At 45.3% G+C, this 13,850-nt stretch overlaps 1 protein-coding gene across 1 annotated transcript; it reads right to left on the bottom strand.

The window, feature by feature from the left end:
• Positions 1 to 7,228: 7,228 nt before the first annotated feature.
• On the bottom strand, positions 7,229 to 13,567 carry LOC100382001 (uncharacterized). Its single transcript, NM_001361570.1, has 6 exons — positions 13,533 to 13,567; positions 10,805 to 12,291; positions 10,472 to 10,546; positions 9,721 to 9,935; positions 8,583 to 8,806; positions 7,229 to 8,103 (listed from the first exon to the last, which is right to left on the bottom strand). The coding sequence occupies exons 2-6, from the start codon at positions 12,153 to 12,155 to the stop codon at positions 7,437 to 7,439; spliced, it is 2,532 nt and encodes an 843-aa protein (NP_001348499.1). The 5' UTR covers positions 12,156 to 12,291; positions 13,533 to 13,567; the 3' UTR covers positions 7,229 to 7,436.
• Between the last annotated feature and the right edge of the window lie 283 nt (positions 13,568 to 13,850).

Genomic DNA, 13,850 nt, shown 5'->3' on the forward strand with positions numbered 1-13,850 from the left:
GTCCACAACAGGAATTCTTCTATTGGTGACCCGGGTGGAGTCAGCTAGGCCTCAGTACAGGTAGGCCGGGTATGCCCTGTCCTTCAATGGCTGAATGTTCTTGAAGACAAAGTCAGCAACCACAGCTTCTGAAGTCAGACCCCTCTCCTTCAACAATCCAACTTCAGCGAGCAGAACTCCTGCCTCAGCCACATCCTGGTCTGTGGGGGATTCGGTCCAGCTCGGAGTGCGAACATCCGGCTGTCTCCCTGACCGTGGGGGAGAGAATTTCCGTGATTCTCAACAATAAACCACTCCAAGCGCCATCCTTTAATGCTGTCTTTGAGGGGGATATCGATATAATCAGTTTTCCTTCCGCGGCGCATCTCTAAGCTCGCGCCCCCCACCAGCTGATGCTATCCTCCGGCCATCCCAGGCCGACAGTGATACAAATATTTCCACAACCCAAAGTGCGGCAGGACGCCAAGAAAAGCCTCACATAAATGAACAAAGATGGAGATTTGCAGAATGGAATTAGGGTTCAGATGGGTCAGATTCAAGTGATAGAAATCAAGGAGACCGCGAAAAAAGGGGAAATAGGAAGAGCAAGACCGCAGAGAAGAAAAGGAACATATACGGCGGATTCGTGGGTGTCCTCTGTTGGAACAGTGACCCCATGGCAAACCCGCCAAGAACAGAGCTCCTTCGGAGGAAGAACCCCGATGGACATGAGATGGAGAAGATCAGACTTAGAAACAACTGACATATGGTTACCTGCGAAAGGCAACTGGCTGTTGGGATCGATGGGAGGAATGACAACAGTGGATGAACTTGATGCTTTCCGCTTGGGCGCCATCTCAATCTCGCTGGCGAGCAGAACGAAAGCAGTATCGCACGAGCGCAAGGAAAGCTTGGATGCAGAAAAGCAAGAATTAGGGCACGGAAAGCGGAGGCACGCAACGATGCAGTACATATGGGGTTTTTCCAGGCCAGATACCGTTTCCAAAAAGCGTCCAGTCATCACCCAGTGGTTATTTCTAAAAACGCTGGCGTGCCATGTCATCGCTCGACCGTTATTTCCAAAACGGCCGACACGACCCGTTCTAACTCGGCTGTTACCTCTAAAACGCCGACGCCACCATCAATCACTCGGCTGTTACCTCTAAAACGCCGATGTTGCCATTAATCACTCGACTGATTACATCTAAAACACCGACACGACCCACCGTAACTCGGTCGTCATTCCTAAAGCAATGAGGGGATTTCGGATGACTCGGCCGCAACCACCGAAGCGCTGTCATTACAAATAAAGCAGTCAGAAAGGCGATTTGATGATCACAGATACTCCTCGTGCATTGATTGGCGTACAGCGAGAAAGCAGCATAACACATACAGAAATGGAGCGAAATCACTTTTCATTATAAAGAGAAGCTACCGAACTTACAAATCAACTCATTATGAGTTGATGACCTCCCTACTACTACATTACACTTCACTACTCTATACTACTAACTACTACTACATTATTTCATTATACTACTTCTAATCTATACTAACATCTAAAAAACCAGTGGCATCTAGCCACTGGTCTTGTTGCTGCCCTTGCTGCTGCCCTTGCTGCCGCTGCTATGGTCGCCCTTGCTGCCGCCGTCGCCGCCCCTGCCGCTGTCGCCGCCGCCATCACCGTTGCCTCCGTCGTCGCCGCCATCACCACCATTGCCGCCGCTGTCCTCCTCGGACGAGTCCAAGGAGTCCTCCTCGTCCGAGGAGTACTCTGACTCATCCGAGCCCTCGAGCCCAGAGCGCTCGACGACCCGGATGTAGGTCCAGACCTCCGCAACAATCCCCTGGGAGTCGTCTGAATCATCAGACGACGTCGGGGGAGAGACGGGAGCCGGGGATCCCTCGGACTCGGAGGAGAACTCCTCCTCCGAGTACTCCGAGTCGCCGAAGTCCTCTGAAGGAGGAGTCGGCTCACGTTTGCACTTGTCACCAGAGCGAGGAGAAGAACCGCTACCTTTCTTACTTTTGCCCATGGTGGCAGTGGAGGGAAGAAAAGGAGAGTAAACAAGCAGCAAGAGATGTGAAAAAACCGGAGAGGCAAAGGCACTATTTATAGAAGAAGAAGGCAACCGCTCACCTCCTACCACGGTCACTGAACAGTCGCAAAAATTCAATATACACTTCAAACCGTCTAAAGATACGTCAGGCGGCTGACGCCACTTCACGCAACGCAACACCTATTGGGACTCCATTCAACTGCGCGGGCGATATGATTACACCCGCGGTCACATCAAATTACTACTCAGAAGCAGTTTGCTAAAACACTCAGCGTACCAAGCCGTCCCTTGCCCACACCCATTGGGGGGGACGCCTAGGAATTATCAGTATATTTTTCAAAACTGTCACATCCGTGCAGTGCATGCAATGAATACCTCAAGACAAAAGTGAGATATCAGTAAGGATCAAAGGAAAGCCAAATATAGCCGGTGAAGTACAAGTCTGACCAACAAAAGCGACATGAAGACTAGCCAGGGGACGTCTATCGAACGTCCAATCAGTTGCAGATCAAATAAATTGCACCACCTAGCAAGATATGGGCAGATCATGAACTCGGCCTCAAAGACAAAATACACGCTGACCTCTAAAGCATAATATCAATGACATAATGCTGACCTCTAAGGCATTCGGAAAAAAGAGAGGATGATTCTCAGCAAAAGGGCACGAAATGAAGACCTTCGAGTGGATTATTTTCAAAAATCCACTCGAAGCTCGGGGGCTACACCCATTGGGTGCACCTTCGGTGCACCCAATGAATCGTCATCTCAAGTCAAGACAATGCCGACTTCTAAAGCATAGGGCAAGATCAAAAACAAGGCTGACCTCCAACAAAGTGTAAGTGGAAAATAAAAATGATTTCTGATAATACTCAAAGTGAAGACCTTCGAGTGGATTATTTTCAAAAATCCACTCGAAGCTCAGGGGCTACACCCATTGGGTGCACCTCTGGTGCACCCAATGAAGTTCAAGGTCCTACAGTACGAAATGCTGACCTCCGAAGCGCGAGTCTGAGACATAACACCTATTTTCGAGTGATAAAAGCAGAAGGAGACAGTAAGGAATCGTTTTTACCAGATTACCCAGAAAGCATTTCCTGTCATAAACAAAGACTACAAGCTGGACCTAGGATCTTTGGGCCGATTATTTCAAAATCAACCCAAAGATCGGGGGCTTGTGGGGGACAGATATCCCACGGGTCCACTAGAAGGATAAAAGACCTCACGAAAGGCCCAAGGGCCCAATAAATCGTAAGGTCGTCCCTTCGTGGGCCTGGGGAGGAATGACCAGTGAAGCGGATCGACACAAGGCCGGATCGGCGCGAACCCAGACGGCCCAACAACGTCGAGCGAGTAACCACCACAGAGACCCGACTTTCCCGCGCTGGAACCCCGTACAACGGAACCAAGCGAGGATGAGTCAGCGGAACTATAGGAAGATAGACTCAATCGGTTCACTATTTCTTAGGTGCACATTGTTATCATATCTGCATGTATTGCCCCACGGTCGAATATATAAGGCCTAGGGGGCACCCCTTCAGAACGATCGATCTCACTACTCAGCCATCCACCTCGACTCTCTACGTTCCTTATACTAGAGAGTTCCCTTGTAATCCACCACATAAAGCATTCCCGCCAGGACGTAGGGTGTTACGCATCTCTAAGCGGCCCGAACCTGTACATCATTGTTCACAGTTTCTCGTGTGCCCTGCACGAACCATCGAGCTACAGTCGGCAACATCGTCCTACTCCTAAAAACACCTTGAGGGGCAACCCCGGGTGTGCGGTCGGACCCAAAACACCGACAGTTAGCATGGTTTTCAAGTCGCCAGGTCGCTAGGTAGTTGATGGTGATTGACTAGGTGAGTAATCGTGATTAGGACGTCGACCAGGACGATTAATCAGTGACCGGTCATCCATGTGGTCGTCCTAAACGTCTTGTACTAATCAGGACATATATAATTATATATAGTTATATACACTATAGTTTATAGTTATATACTATATCATATACTTCAAACAACAGTCCTAGAACTACAACACTACAACAATAGGTAATCAAAGTATCAATTATCAGACTCAAAGTCTCAATTCTCAAACAACAATAGCTTCAGATGAGGTACTCTAAACTGAAACCAAAGTACCAAATTGAAACCAATTCTTGATCTAATAATTCTAAACTAAAACCAATACTTGATCAGTATGATCACGGTACCTTCAGATGAGGTACTCCTCTTCCTGAGTTGATCAAGAAGGACTGGAGGAGCCGACGTCTGACGATTCTTGATCAGGAGTTCTTCAGGGAGGTTGAGCAGCCAGAGGGAATGAGAGAGGAGCAGGGAGCAACAGCCAGCCGGCCAGGAATGAGAGAGGATTGGGGAGCAGCAGCCGGCCGACCAGGAAGGAGAAGAGACAGAGACATAAAAACAGGAAAGAAAATTGGGATTTGGAAACGAGGCGTCGATCAATATTAACCATAATGAATATGTTGTCAAAATGGAAAAGAGGCGCCCAAAAAACGGGACCCAGGCGCGACCCTTCCAAATTCCAGTTTTCAGGTCACAACATTTAACAAACGGACGATTAATCACGATTACGCGACGATAACTCGGACGACTGGATGACCCCACCTAATCGGGTCAGAGGTCTTTATCGACTGCATGTGGCCGACCAGGATGATTAATCGTGATAAATTGGATGACTTGAAAACCATGACAGTTAGTATACTGATCTTAAAGAGAGTCTGTCAGTCACATAAAGAGAGCAAATTTGATATCCAAGTCTAATGGCAGCACTAATTATTTTTTGTTGTTACTTAGATCTCTTCCTCATTCACCCTCACCTATGGATGAAAGGTATGTGTGAATCTATGTCATTTAGAAATGCACATTTGTGAAACTGAAAGTGCTAATATTGTGTGAAGAATCCGGATTGTCAAATAAATGATGAAACCAATCAAATTTTGCTACACCTATGATCAATACATATGGGATGTTTTTTCACTCTACCTCAACATCATCAACTTGTTTTTGTCTCTGCTGCAGCTGCTAAGGGAAGCTGGTAGATGAGCTCATTAAGCTTTCACTAAGATTATGTTCACACATACATATCTCATGTTGCAGCTGCTAAGGGAAGGTGGTAGCTGAGCTCATTAAGCTTTCACTAAGATCCTGTTCACACATACATATCTCACAAACTCATTAATGCTCATTGATACTTCAATTGATCTCTACTACTTATTAAGGTTGTAAAGGTAGCCTGACATTCGTGTTCTGCCAGCATTCCCTGTTATGTCATTCTCATTCTTTGTTCTGCCTTTCCCATTCTCCCCTCCTCGCACAACCCATTCCTATGTTCTGTCACCATTCTCTGTTCTGTCATTCTCATTTCTTATTCTGACTTTCTCATTCCCCCCTCCCTGCACAACTCATTCTCATTCTTATTCCTCGTACAACCCACGTCTAGCTAAAATTAGAAAAACACACATGGCCCCAAGGGGATTCGAACCCACGACCCCTCGGGCAAATGAGAGCAGTAGCTACCACCATACCACATGTGTGTTTATGTTTACATCTATGACAGGAAAAACATCTATTACATCTCTCACCAAGCTCATCTGCTACCCTTGCACAATGTGTAGTAGTAGATAAATACCACTGAGATTCTTGAATTATATTTTTGGATGGAGGGAGTAGTATTTAAAGAAGAGTTTTGCATGCAATTTCTTTTGTTTGAATAATGTTTTCAACTTAAATTCCCTTTTCATGCGTGACATTATTCTCCGTAATATTTTTTCCATGGATCTGACTTGTGAGTAATTTTCATAAACCAACGCCAAGGATGGATCCATGTTTCTTACATGGAAACCCCGAACAAACAACACTAGCAGGAGGCGCTCACGTTGGCGTCGCTCATCGACGGCGAGAAGAAGCTTGGCGACTGCTAGTTCGACCTCTAGAAGCAGTCCTACGTGCCCGCATGCGCCGCTGTGTACGACAAGCTCCAGTGCAGCCGCCGCTTGGACGCGGTCCAGAGCGGTTGCACCGCACTGTCCATCGTCAAGCAGGGGGACCTCATGGTCGTCGCCAATGTCGGCGACTCTAGGATTGTTCTCGGCACCGCATCCGACGACAGCGCCATCACGTCGTCTAGCTCATCGTCTACCTAAAGCCCAACCTGCCACGTAAGTCGCTACTGACCGACCATGAATTCTTGTGCGCTGGGACGACGGGCGTTGCTGACGTTGTGCGAGTGTCCTCGAATATGATGTATGTAGAGGAATAGTGTATCCGGTGGTGTAACGGCCAGATGTACTACCTTGCTGATGAGCCTAGGGTGCACTTCGTCTGGCAGCCCAGACAAGGGTCATCGGTACTCGCCATGTCGCGCACGTTCAATGACTACTATATCAAGGACTGTGGCGTCATCTCGGCGCTGGAGGTGACTCAGAGAAGGACCGACAATAACGACCAGTTCGTCATCCTCGCCACCGTCGGGGTAGCTTTTGTGTCGGCCTGCCTTTAATTCTCTTCGCAAACATGCACACTTGCCTTTTTGTTTAAGCAAGTGCATATGGTAGTGTGTGCCTGATGACTGACGATGTACGAGGGAACTTCTTCCGGCAGGTGTGAGACGTGCTCTCCAATGATGAGACTATGCAAACGTGGCATATATCGAAGTTTGCATGATACTGATGGTTGTAATGTAGTGGTGAAACATCTAGACTAAAACAACAAAATTTTTGTATGGCCAAGATCACAAATGGATTATGAAACCTTTTCTCATAACAATATAACACACATTTTGTATATAAGTTATCGTGGTATTATATGTTCCCGTTGCAACGTACGAGCACTCACCTAGTAACTATATATAGTTGCAACAATTCAAATGTTCATTGTACACTCGTATCTAGCTTAATTCACTTATATTAAAATAAATTATGATGAAAAATAAACTAAATTTTACTCTAAACCACTCCAAACAAAATACCGTGACACCCCAACGCACACATGGATTAAGTTGAATATCGTAAGGGCATCCAAATAAGGTCTAAAATAGTGAAAAATAGGGACAATGCATCGCCTTGTACACAAATACTTCTCAAGTTGTAAGCTCTGCATAGATGAGAACAATGAAGAAAATGAAACCTCATGTATTGATATAGCCCCAAGATGAATGTACACCTTATATCCCCCGCAACTTCGACTTCAATTATCACCACCTCACATTTACAACCGCAGTTCAGCGGCATATTTTAGCATGTACTCTACAATTTTGTTCCTAGGCTTATCTTGCAACTTACAAAATGGCAAAAGTAATTTATGCCTATTATTTCAACAAGCATACACCGACACTAGATGACATCTCTACATGACTAGTTATGTTCTGTGCCAGAAATTAAATCCGCTGGGCTGCCTGCGCCTCCTCATACCTCTCCTTCGCCTCATCAATATCCTCTTTGAGCTTCATGTACTTCTGCAATGAAACATCAGAGAACATTTCAAGCTTCCCTAGAAATGTCTCCAAACTTGATTGTAAATCCATAGGGGTATAACTCCTGTGGACTTCACCCATCTCGCCGTTTGACCTTCCACTACGGGACAACGAGAGAGTTAGCTTTGAACCGCCTCGTTGCTTCTCTTGATGTGGCACGTAACGGTTTATATCAGCAGCAAGGTCCTTAATAGCATCCTCCAAATCCGTTGGTAAATCATCCAACAAATTTATCCAGCTCTCACAGGTTTTAAATATGGGCGCAACAGCATACTTTGTTATTGGATCAGCTTTGATGTTCTTTTTCCTGGAACTCTTCCTCTTCCTTTGTAGTGCCTTCACACACTTGAGTAGCCATGAATTTAGGCTCTGCAAATATGCTTTGTGGGATGCTATCCATTTCTGAAAGTTTGAACATAATGTGTTCAGCTCAACCTGAAGGAGTAGAGTTGCTTGGAACTGTGATTCTGACCGAATTGAGGTCTTCATGTTGCGAGTGCTGGATACTAGTTTAATGATATCGTGTTGATGCCGGTGACACTCAAGCATTGTTGCCCACATGCGAGTCAAACTGCAAATGGGACAAATATTGTATTTGTCAATACAGATATCACAAAAAAAAAATTTGAAAGGTGCATTGCCCACAACACTAAACCAGAGTTCTGTTACATCCTACGACAGTTCATAAGCTAAAAGAACGTTGGCATTGCTGCATCACAAACAGTAAATAATTACCAATCAACCATGTAACTATAACTAGAAGATCGGCTTAAATGACATCAGGACCTGGCCAGAGACTGGCCCAGTTAATTCAGGCCTTAGTTACTTATATCATTTATTATGGTGAGACCTGAAGAACACCAGGACCAGACCAGAGCTGGCCCAGTTAAATTCAGGCCACCTAGCGAGACTTTCCATTTATTTTAGGGTCCCATGTTAGCCTAGGTTCCTTAATCAGTTACAAAACAAGCCACAATGCTGCCTGGGCCAAAAAGATATTCAGGACTATATTAAAATGCCAATTGGATTGAACTGCAGGGATAAATATACCTTCCAATTAATTCCTCTAGTTGTGGTTGAAGCTCTTTGTCTCTTAGATCCTCTATGTTCTTCGAAATCATGTCGATTCTCTGAATGGCCACTAAAATTCTGGAGTGCAAATCCTTCACAACAGCACGGGTTTTGTCAATACTCATTTGGCTTTCTCCTCTTGATTCCTGGTGTCTTAGCTGCCTACATTTCTCATCATATTGCCTGCAAACTACACTGCTTGCCTGAAGGAATAGGAATGGAGGAAAACTGTGAAATCAACATATTTTGCCAACGTACAACAAAAGGTATATGGTTCCACAATATACATCAATTATATTATTGTAACTAGATACATTTAAGTTAAACATTTGTTTAAGCATTTTACTATAGGATAAATGGGTAATACCCGCTACATTGCCATGTGAGGTTACAGCACAACTGAAGCGTTGTGCTGCAACCTGCAACCATATAAAAAAACCTCGCCCGAGGAATGAAAGACCGCTCTCCCGGTATTATATTAAAAAGATACTGAAACATGGTTCTGGCCGATAAAATTCCCGAACCCCAGCCCCCCATCAATAGCGGGCCGTTACCGCCCACTCTACAACGGTCCAGCCGGAGGGTGGCGCGCAGAACGTAACTCGGGAGCGGGCGGGGCATAGCGAGGGGATATTTAAACCAAGCCAGAAATTCACCCCGAGGGAGATCGAACCCGGGATCTGGAGGTGCTACTCGGAAGCCTTAACCATTACGCTAGAGGCCCTTTTGCTGCTGCAACCATATCAATGAGGCAGAACCTCAGTACATACATTTTGGGTATTAGTATGATCTATTTGTTCCATCTTCTAGTCATCTTCAAAGTGGACTTTTTACAAGAATTGAGATCAGACATCAACATCAACATAGTCTTTTAGTCCCAAGCAAGTTAGGGTAGGCTAGAGTTGAAACCCAACAAGATGACACCAAAAGGGGAAATAATTGAGATCAGAGCAGAAAAAAAATAATCCCATTACAAGTAAGCTAATATTCTTCAGAGTTGAATAACTGCATAAAAGAAGCAAATCTTTCTTGCTATATATCGTCACACTGTCACTGTGTCACACATAATAGAAGTCATAAAGCAGCCAGGTAACAGAAAAGGGAGAAAGAAATTTACCTTGACTTCATCATAAAGCTTTCTCTCCCATGCATACAACCTGTCCAGTGTGGAGGCATGACTGCCTGAATTCATGTATACACCACCAAAGATATTTCCATTGAGACCGTCAGTGTCTTCCTTCGATGTTGTCCCAAGAGGAATTCTAGATGATGAAGAAAGTGAAGACATTGATCTATGCCAGGTAAGGTACTTCACTTCGGCCTGAGGAGGAGCTGTATCACAACATGAGGCATTTCAAAGTCATGGTGGGCTATAATAAAAGCGCTACTAAGCCTGATCGGTACTGATTGTTGTGGCTGCAGCTGCCGCAAGTCTCTGCAACAGTTACACAATAAATGCAGCCGCAGCCGCAGCCACAGAGCAAGCATTAGCAAAGCATGTTGACTACTCGTGGCGAAAGGTATAGGCTAACACACTACCTCCAAATCTGCATTAGCTACCTAGCTATTTCAACTTCAACCATATTATACTGCAGTACAAAAAGTGATCACACGGCAATGAGAATACTATTGTTTCCAAAAGTGCCTCCAGCATCTAAGTATATGATACTACTACACAACTAACATATTATTACAATCAATGACCAAACTTATACGCTCCATAAGTACCAAAAAATAAGTGGAACTAAACAAAAATTGCATAGTGTCAGACTAACAATACATTGTGCTACAATCATTTATAGGAACTTGTGCCGTATGAGGGGAAGGAACAAAATGTAGTTATTAAAGTTAAGAGTAAAATAACTTACGTTGAGGAAGAGGGACTTCCTCTCTGCAACAAGCAAATAATGTTGCAAAAAAGCCTGATGCTGTTGATCCCGGCGCTGCACCAAAGTATCAAGATAACTCCAATAGTAAGTACAATATAACAGATTAATAGATGGAGTGACAAAAAATAATGGACACTAGCTGAAGCTACAGCAATGCTAAGTTGCTAACAAGTAACAAATAAATAGGAAAATTCCATATAATGATGTGCACGCAGCCCAAAACCTTTCTACTTTCCATCTTTCTTTTTGAATCAAAACTCCCAATGCGTGAATTATGGAACAGTAATGTAAAGAAACCTACTAAAATACAACCTTTTTCTTCTGGTAGTAAAGGGCGGAAATTGACTTTGTCTGCTTCAAGCATCCTTGGGACTTCTTTCCCAGAATCAGATGCCTTGATAAACAAGATCTCAATCTCCTTAATGCAAGAGTTTAAATCCCTCGCCACATTCCTTACATCATGTAAAGGTTTCTTGAATTTCCCATTAACTTGAAACGCAGCAGTTGAAGATGAAATTTCTTTCGGAGGACTTGTAACAGGCGTTTCGTCACTTTCATACATGCTAATGTCCAGTACCCTCATGTCATGTTTTGGTTTTTCAGCAGGAGAATCAACTCCAGGATGATCTTTTGTTTTTTCAGTAGGAGAATCAACTCCGGCATGATCTTTTGGTTTTTCAGTCTGAGGATCATCTGGCGTGACATCTTTTAGTCTTTCAGTCTGAGAATCAACTGCTCTGTCATCTTTTGGTCTTTCAGGCTGAGAATCAATCGTTTCTGAAACTAAGTCATCTTTAGGAAGCGATGTGGATGAATGATCTGTTGCAATATGTGCAACGGGTGTATCATTGCGATTCTTGAACATCCGCACTAAAGATTCAGATGTTGGATTGTCAAAATCATCTTCTGACAATGCAAGATCATCCTCTCCACCATTCATAGGAGATTTCTCAACATCTTTGAGATCTGGAGGTTTCTCCTGTCCTAGGCGCCGCTTTAGATAATCAGGATAAGCAGGAGACTTCTCCAGTTCCTCTTCAAGTTCTGGGATTCCCTCTTTCTCCCGAAGACGCCTGATATCATCATCATTCTCAAAGTCATGACCAAGTTCCTTGTCATCATGGAATGACATCTGGCTCTCAACAGGTTGGAAAAGGCCAAAGTAGTCCCATGGTGGTGTTCCAGGGGGAGCTTCAAACGTTGAACTGTCATCCAGGTCATGGATAGCTTGTCCACGCACAGGGGATGATGTTTCGAGAGTTGCGGTCACAGGTTCAATCACCTTCTCCTTAACAGTTGTCACTGAATTGCCCCCAGCTTTCATATGATTAACATGGAAACGTCCTGAAGATAATGGTGAGGGAACTGGGGAGAAAGAGTCACTAGCATGATGTGAAAGGGATGGAGATATGGTCATCGGTTTCTGCATGATTGTAGGAGGCTCTGGAGTGGCAGATGTTGATGTGAACAGTGACGAATCTGTCGGCACTTCAGGCTCTACGAATTTTCTCAGAGCAAATCCCGTGTGCCTCAGTGACTGAATATAAGCGAAATGAGTAGCTGCAAAAGCACATCTCCCGTCAAGAGCTTCTCTAACAAATCGTTTTCTTTCCTGGCACAAGACAAGAGCCTTGTCATCTTCGTTCTTTGATCGTGAACCCATTATAGAAGTGCACCAGCCTCAATGACGAACAAAAGCCAAACGTGCATGCAAACTCATGCTACGCACTGCAGATCCATGCTAGTGTTGAGGGAAGATGTTCCATAGGGAAGACGCCAAAGCGGTATCAACTTTCTGCCTGCACTCAAGTATTCAAGAATTTTTGCTATTAGATAATATCCCAGAGTTCAGCGACGCTGGCATGAAAGAAAACATCAGTAACTCTGTATACCCACTGGTGTCAATTTAGCATGTGGTACAAAATAGCTTACATGTGTAGTGCACAAACTGATCATATCAAAATTTTAAAAAACAAAACACTATAATCTGCAGCACAAAACGGCAAGTCATGACCCAAAAAGTGGACAAGCCATAACCATATCAAAAGTATCCTACACAGCTCAGATCATAAAATCTAGGTTCCTCAATGGTTACTAGCTTATAACGTACCGACGCTTAAAAGGAAATTTTGGAAGGTGAAGCCCACGTAACGGAAAAGCACTTCCCAGACCATACCGACATGTAACGGAAAAACGGGCTAAATAAGCGCCAACTGAAAACAAATCGAATCAAACAACTAGATGTTCTGTTATGGAAATTTCTGTTCTTTCCCTCTAGAATCCTCGAGGACGATTATATCGGCACATGAACACAAACTTCCTTCAGTTATCGCAAACTTGAAACGCGGTCCACGGAGAACAGAAAGGTAACCTACGACAATAATCCAAATCACCACACAAATCTATGGTACAACAAGTGTACACACTCCAGCCTCGGCATGCCACTAATAGCACCGCAGTTTGTCGTACTCGGAAATCTTTAACGCGTCACCCGGATCCTCCATTAGTAACGGCCGAATCCGAACTGAGTTTAACACTAGGCGCGCCAATTCTCCGGTGAGCGTTGCAGAAACCCAACAGTCAGAGATTCGGACAGCACAAGCTGGAACCGTATCAAGGGCGGTGTCGGTGACTAGGTGCATGCCCAGAACCATGGCTGGGGAGCTTTAATCAGACATGGAAATGGTGAGTAAAACTGATCCAGTGACTGCAGTGCCCACCCACCACACACAATTACGCAAAATTCCTCGCGAAGTGAACCAACCATCCACCACGCTCTCCGAGGATACCCTAATAGAACGCCCGGCCTGTACCCTGACTGGACTCACCTTAGCACTAACCAGTAGTACTAAAATCAGAAAACGACGAACTACGCCATCAACCCATACCACAGGCACAGACGGGAAGCCGGAAGATCCGGCCGACAATCGTGCCCCCAAATCGCCCGACTCCGCGCACCCCGATTCGCCTAGAAACGCAGAGCAACCGCCCAACGGCACGAGTCCTTGGTGAGCCCGAGAGAGAGAGAGAGAATAATCACCTCGCTGGACCGGCGGACTAGGGCTCGGCGCTGCGCTGCGGCGTCTGGGCTGGTGAGGAGATTCGCTGCCGGCTGTGCGTCTCGTGGTGAGGGGGTGGCGACCGGCGAGGGAAGGAGAGAAGGGTAGCCGGTAGGGAGGAGGAGGAGAAGAGAAGCTTCGAAGACGGTGGGCACTGGGCAGGGTGTGTGCGGTGCCGACTGCCGACCGATGATAGTTGCCAGAACACCAGCGGAAGGATGCAGATAGATGGAACGGATGCGTGTGTGCGTGTGGGCTTGGGGATTCGTGTCGCTGCAGCCGAGCCAGGTTGGGGATAT

Source organism: Zea mays, chromosome 1 (assembly GCF_902167145.1).
Source record: "Zea mays cultivar B73 chromosome 1, Zm-B73-REFERENCE-NAM-5.0, whole genome shotgun sequence".
Classification (NCBI taxonomy): domain Eukaryota; kingdom Viridiplantae; phylum Streptophyta; class Magnoliopsida; order Poales; family Poaceae; genus Zea; species Zea mays.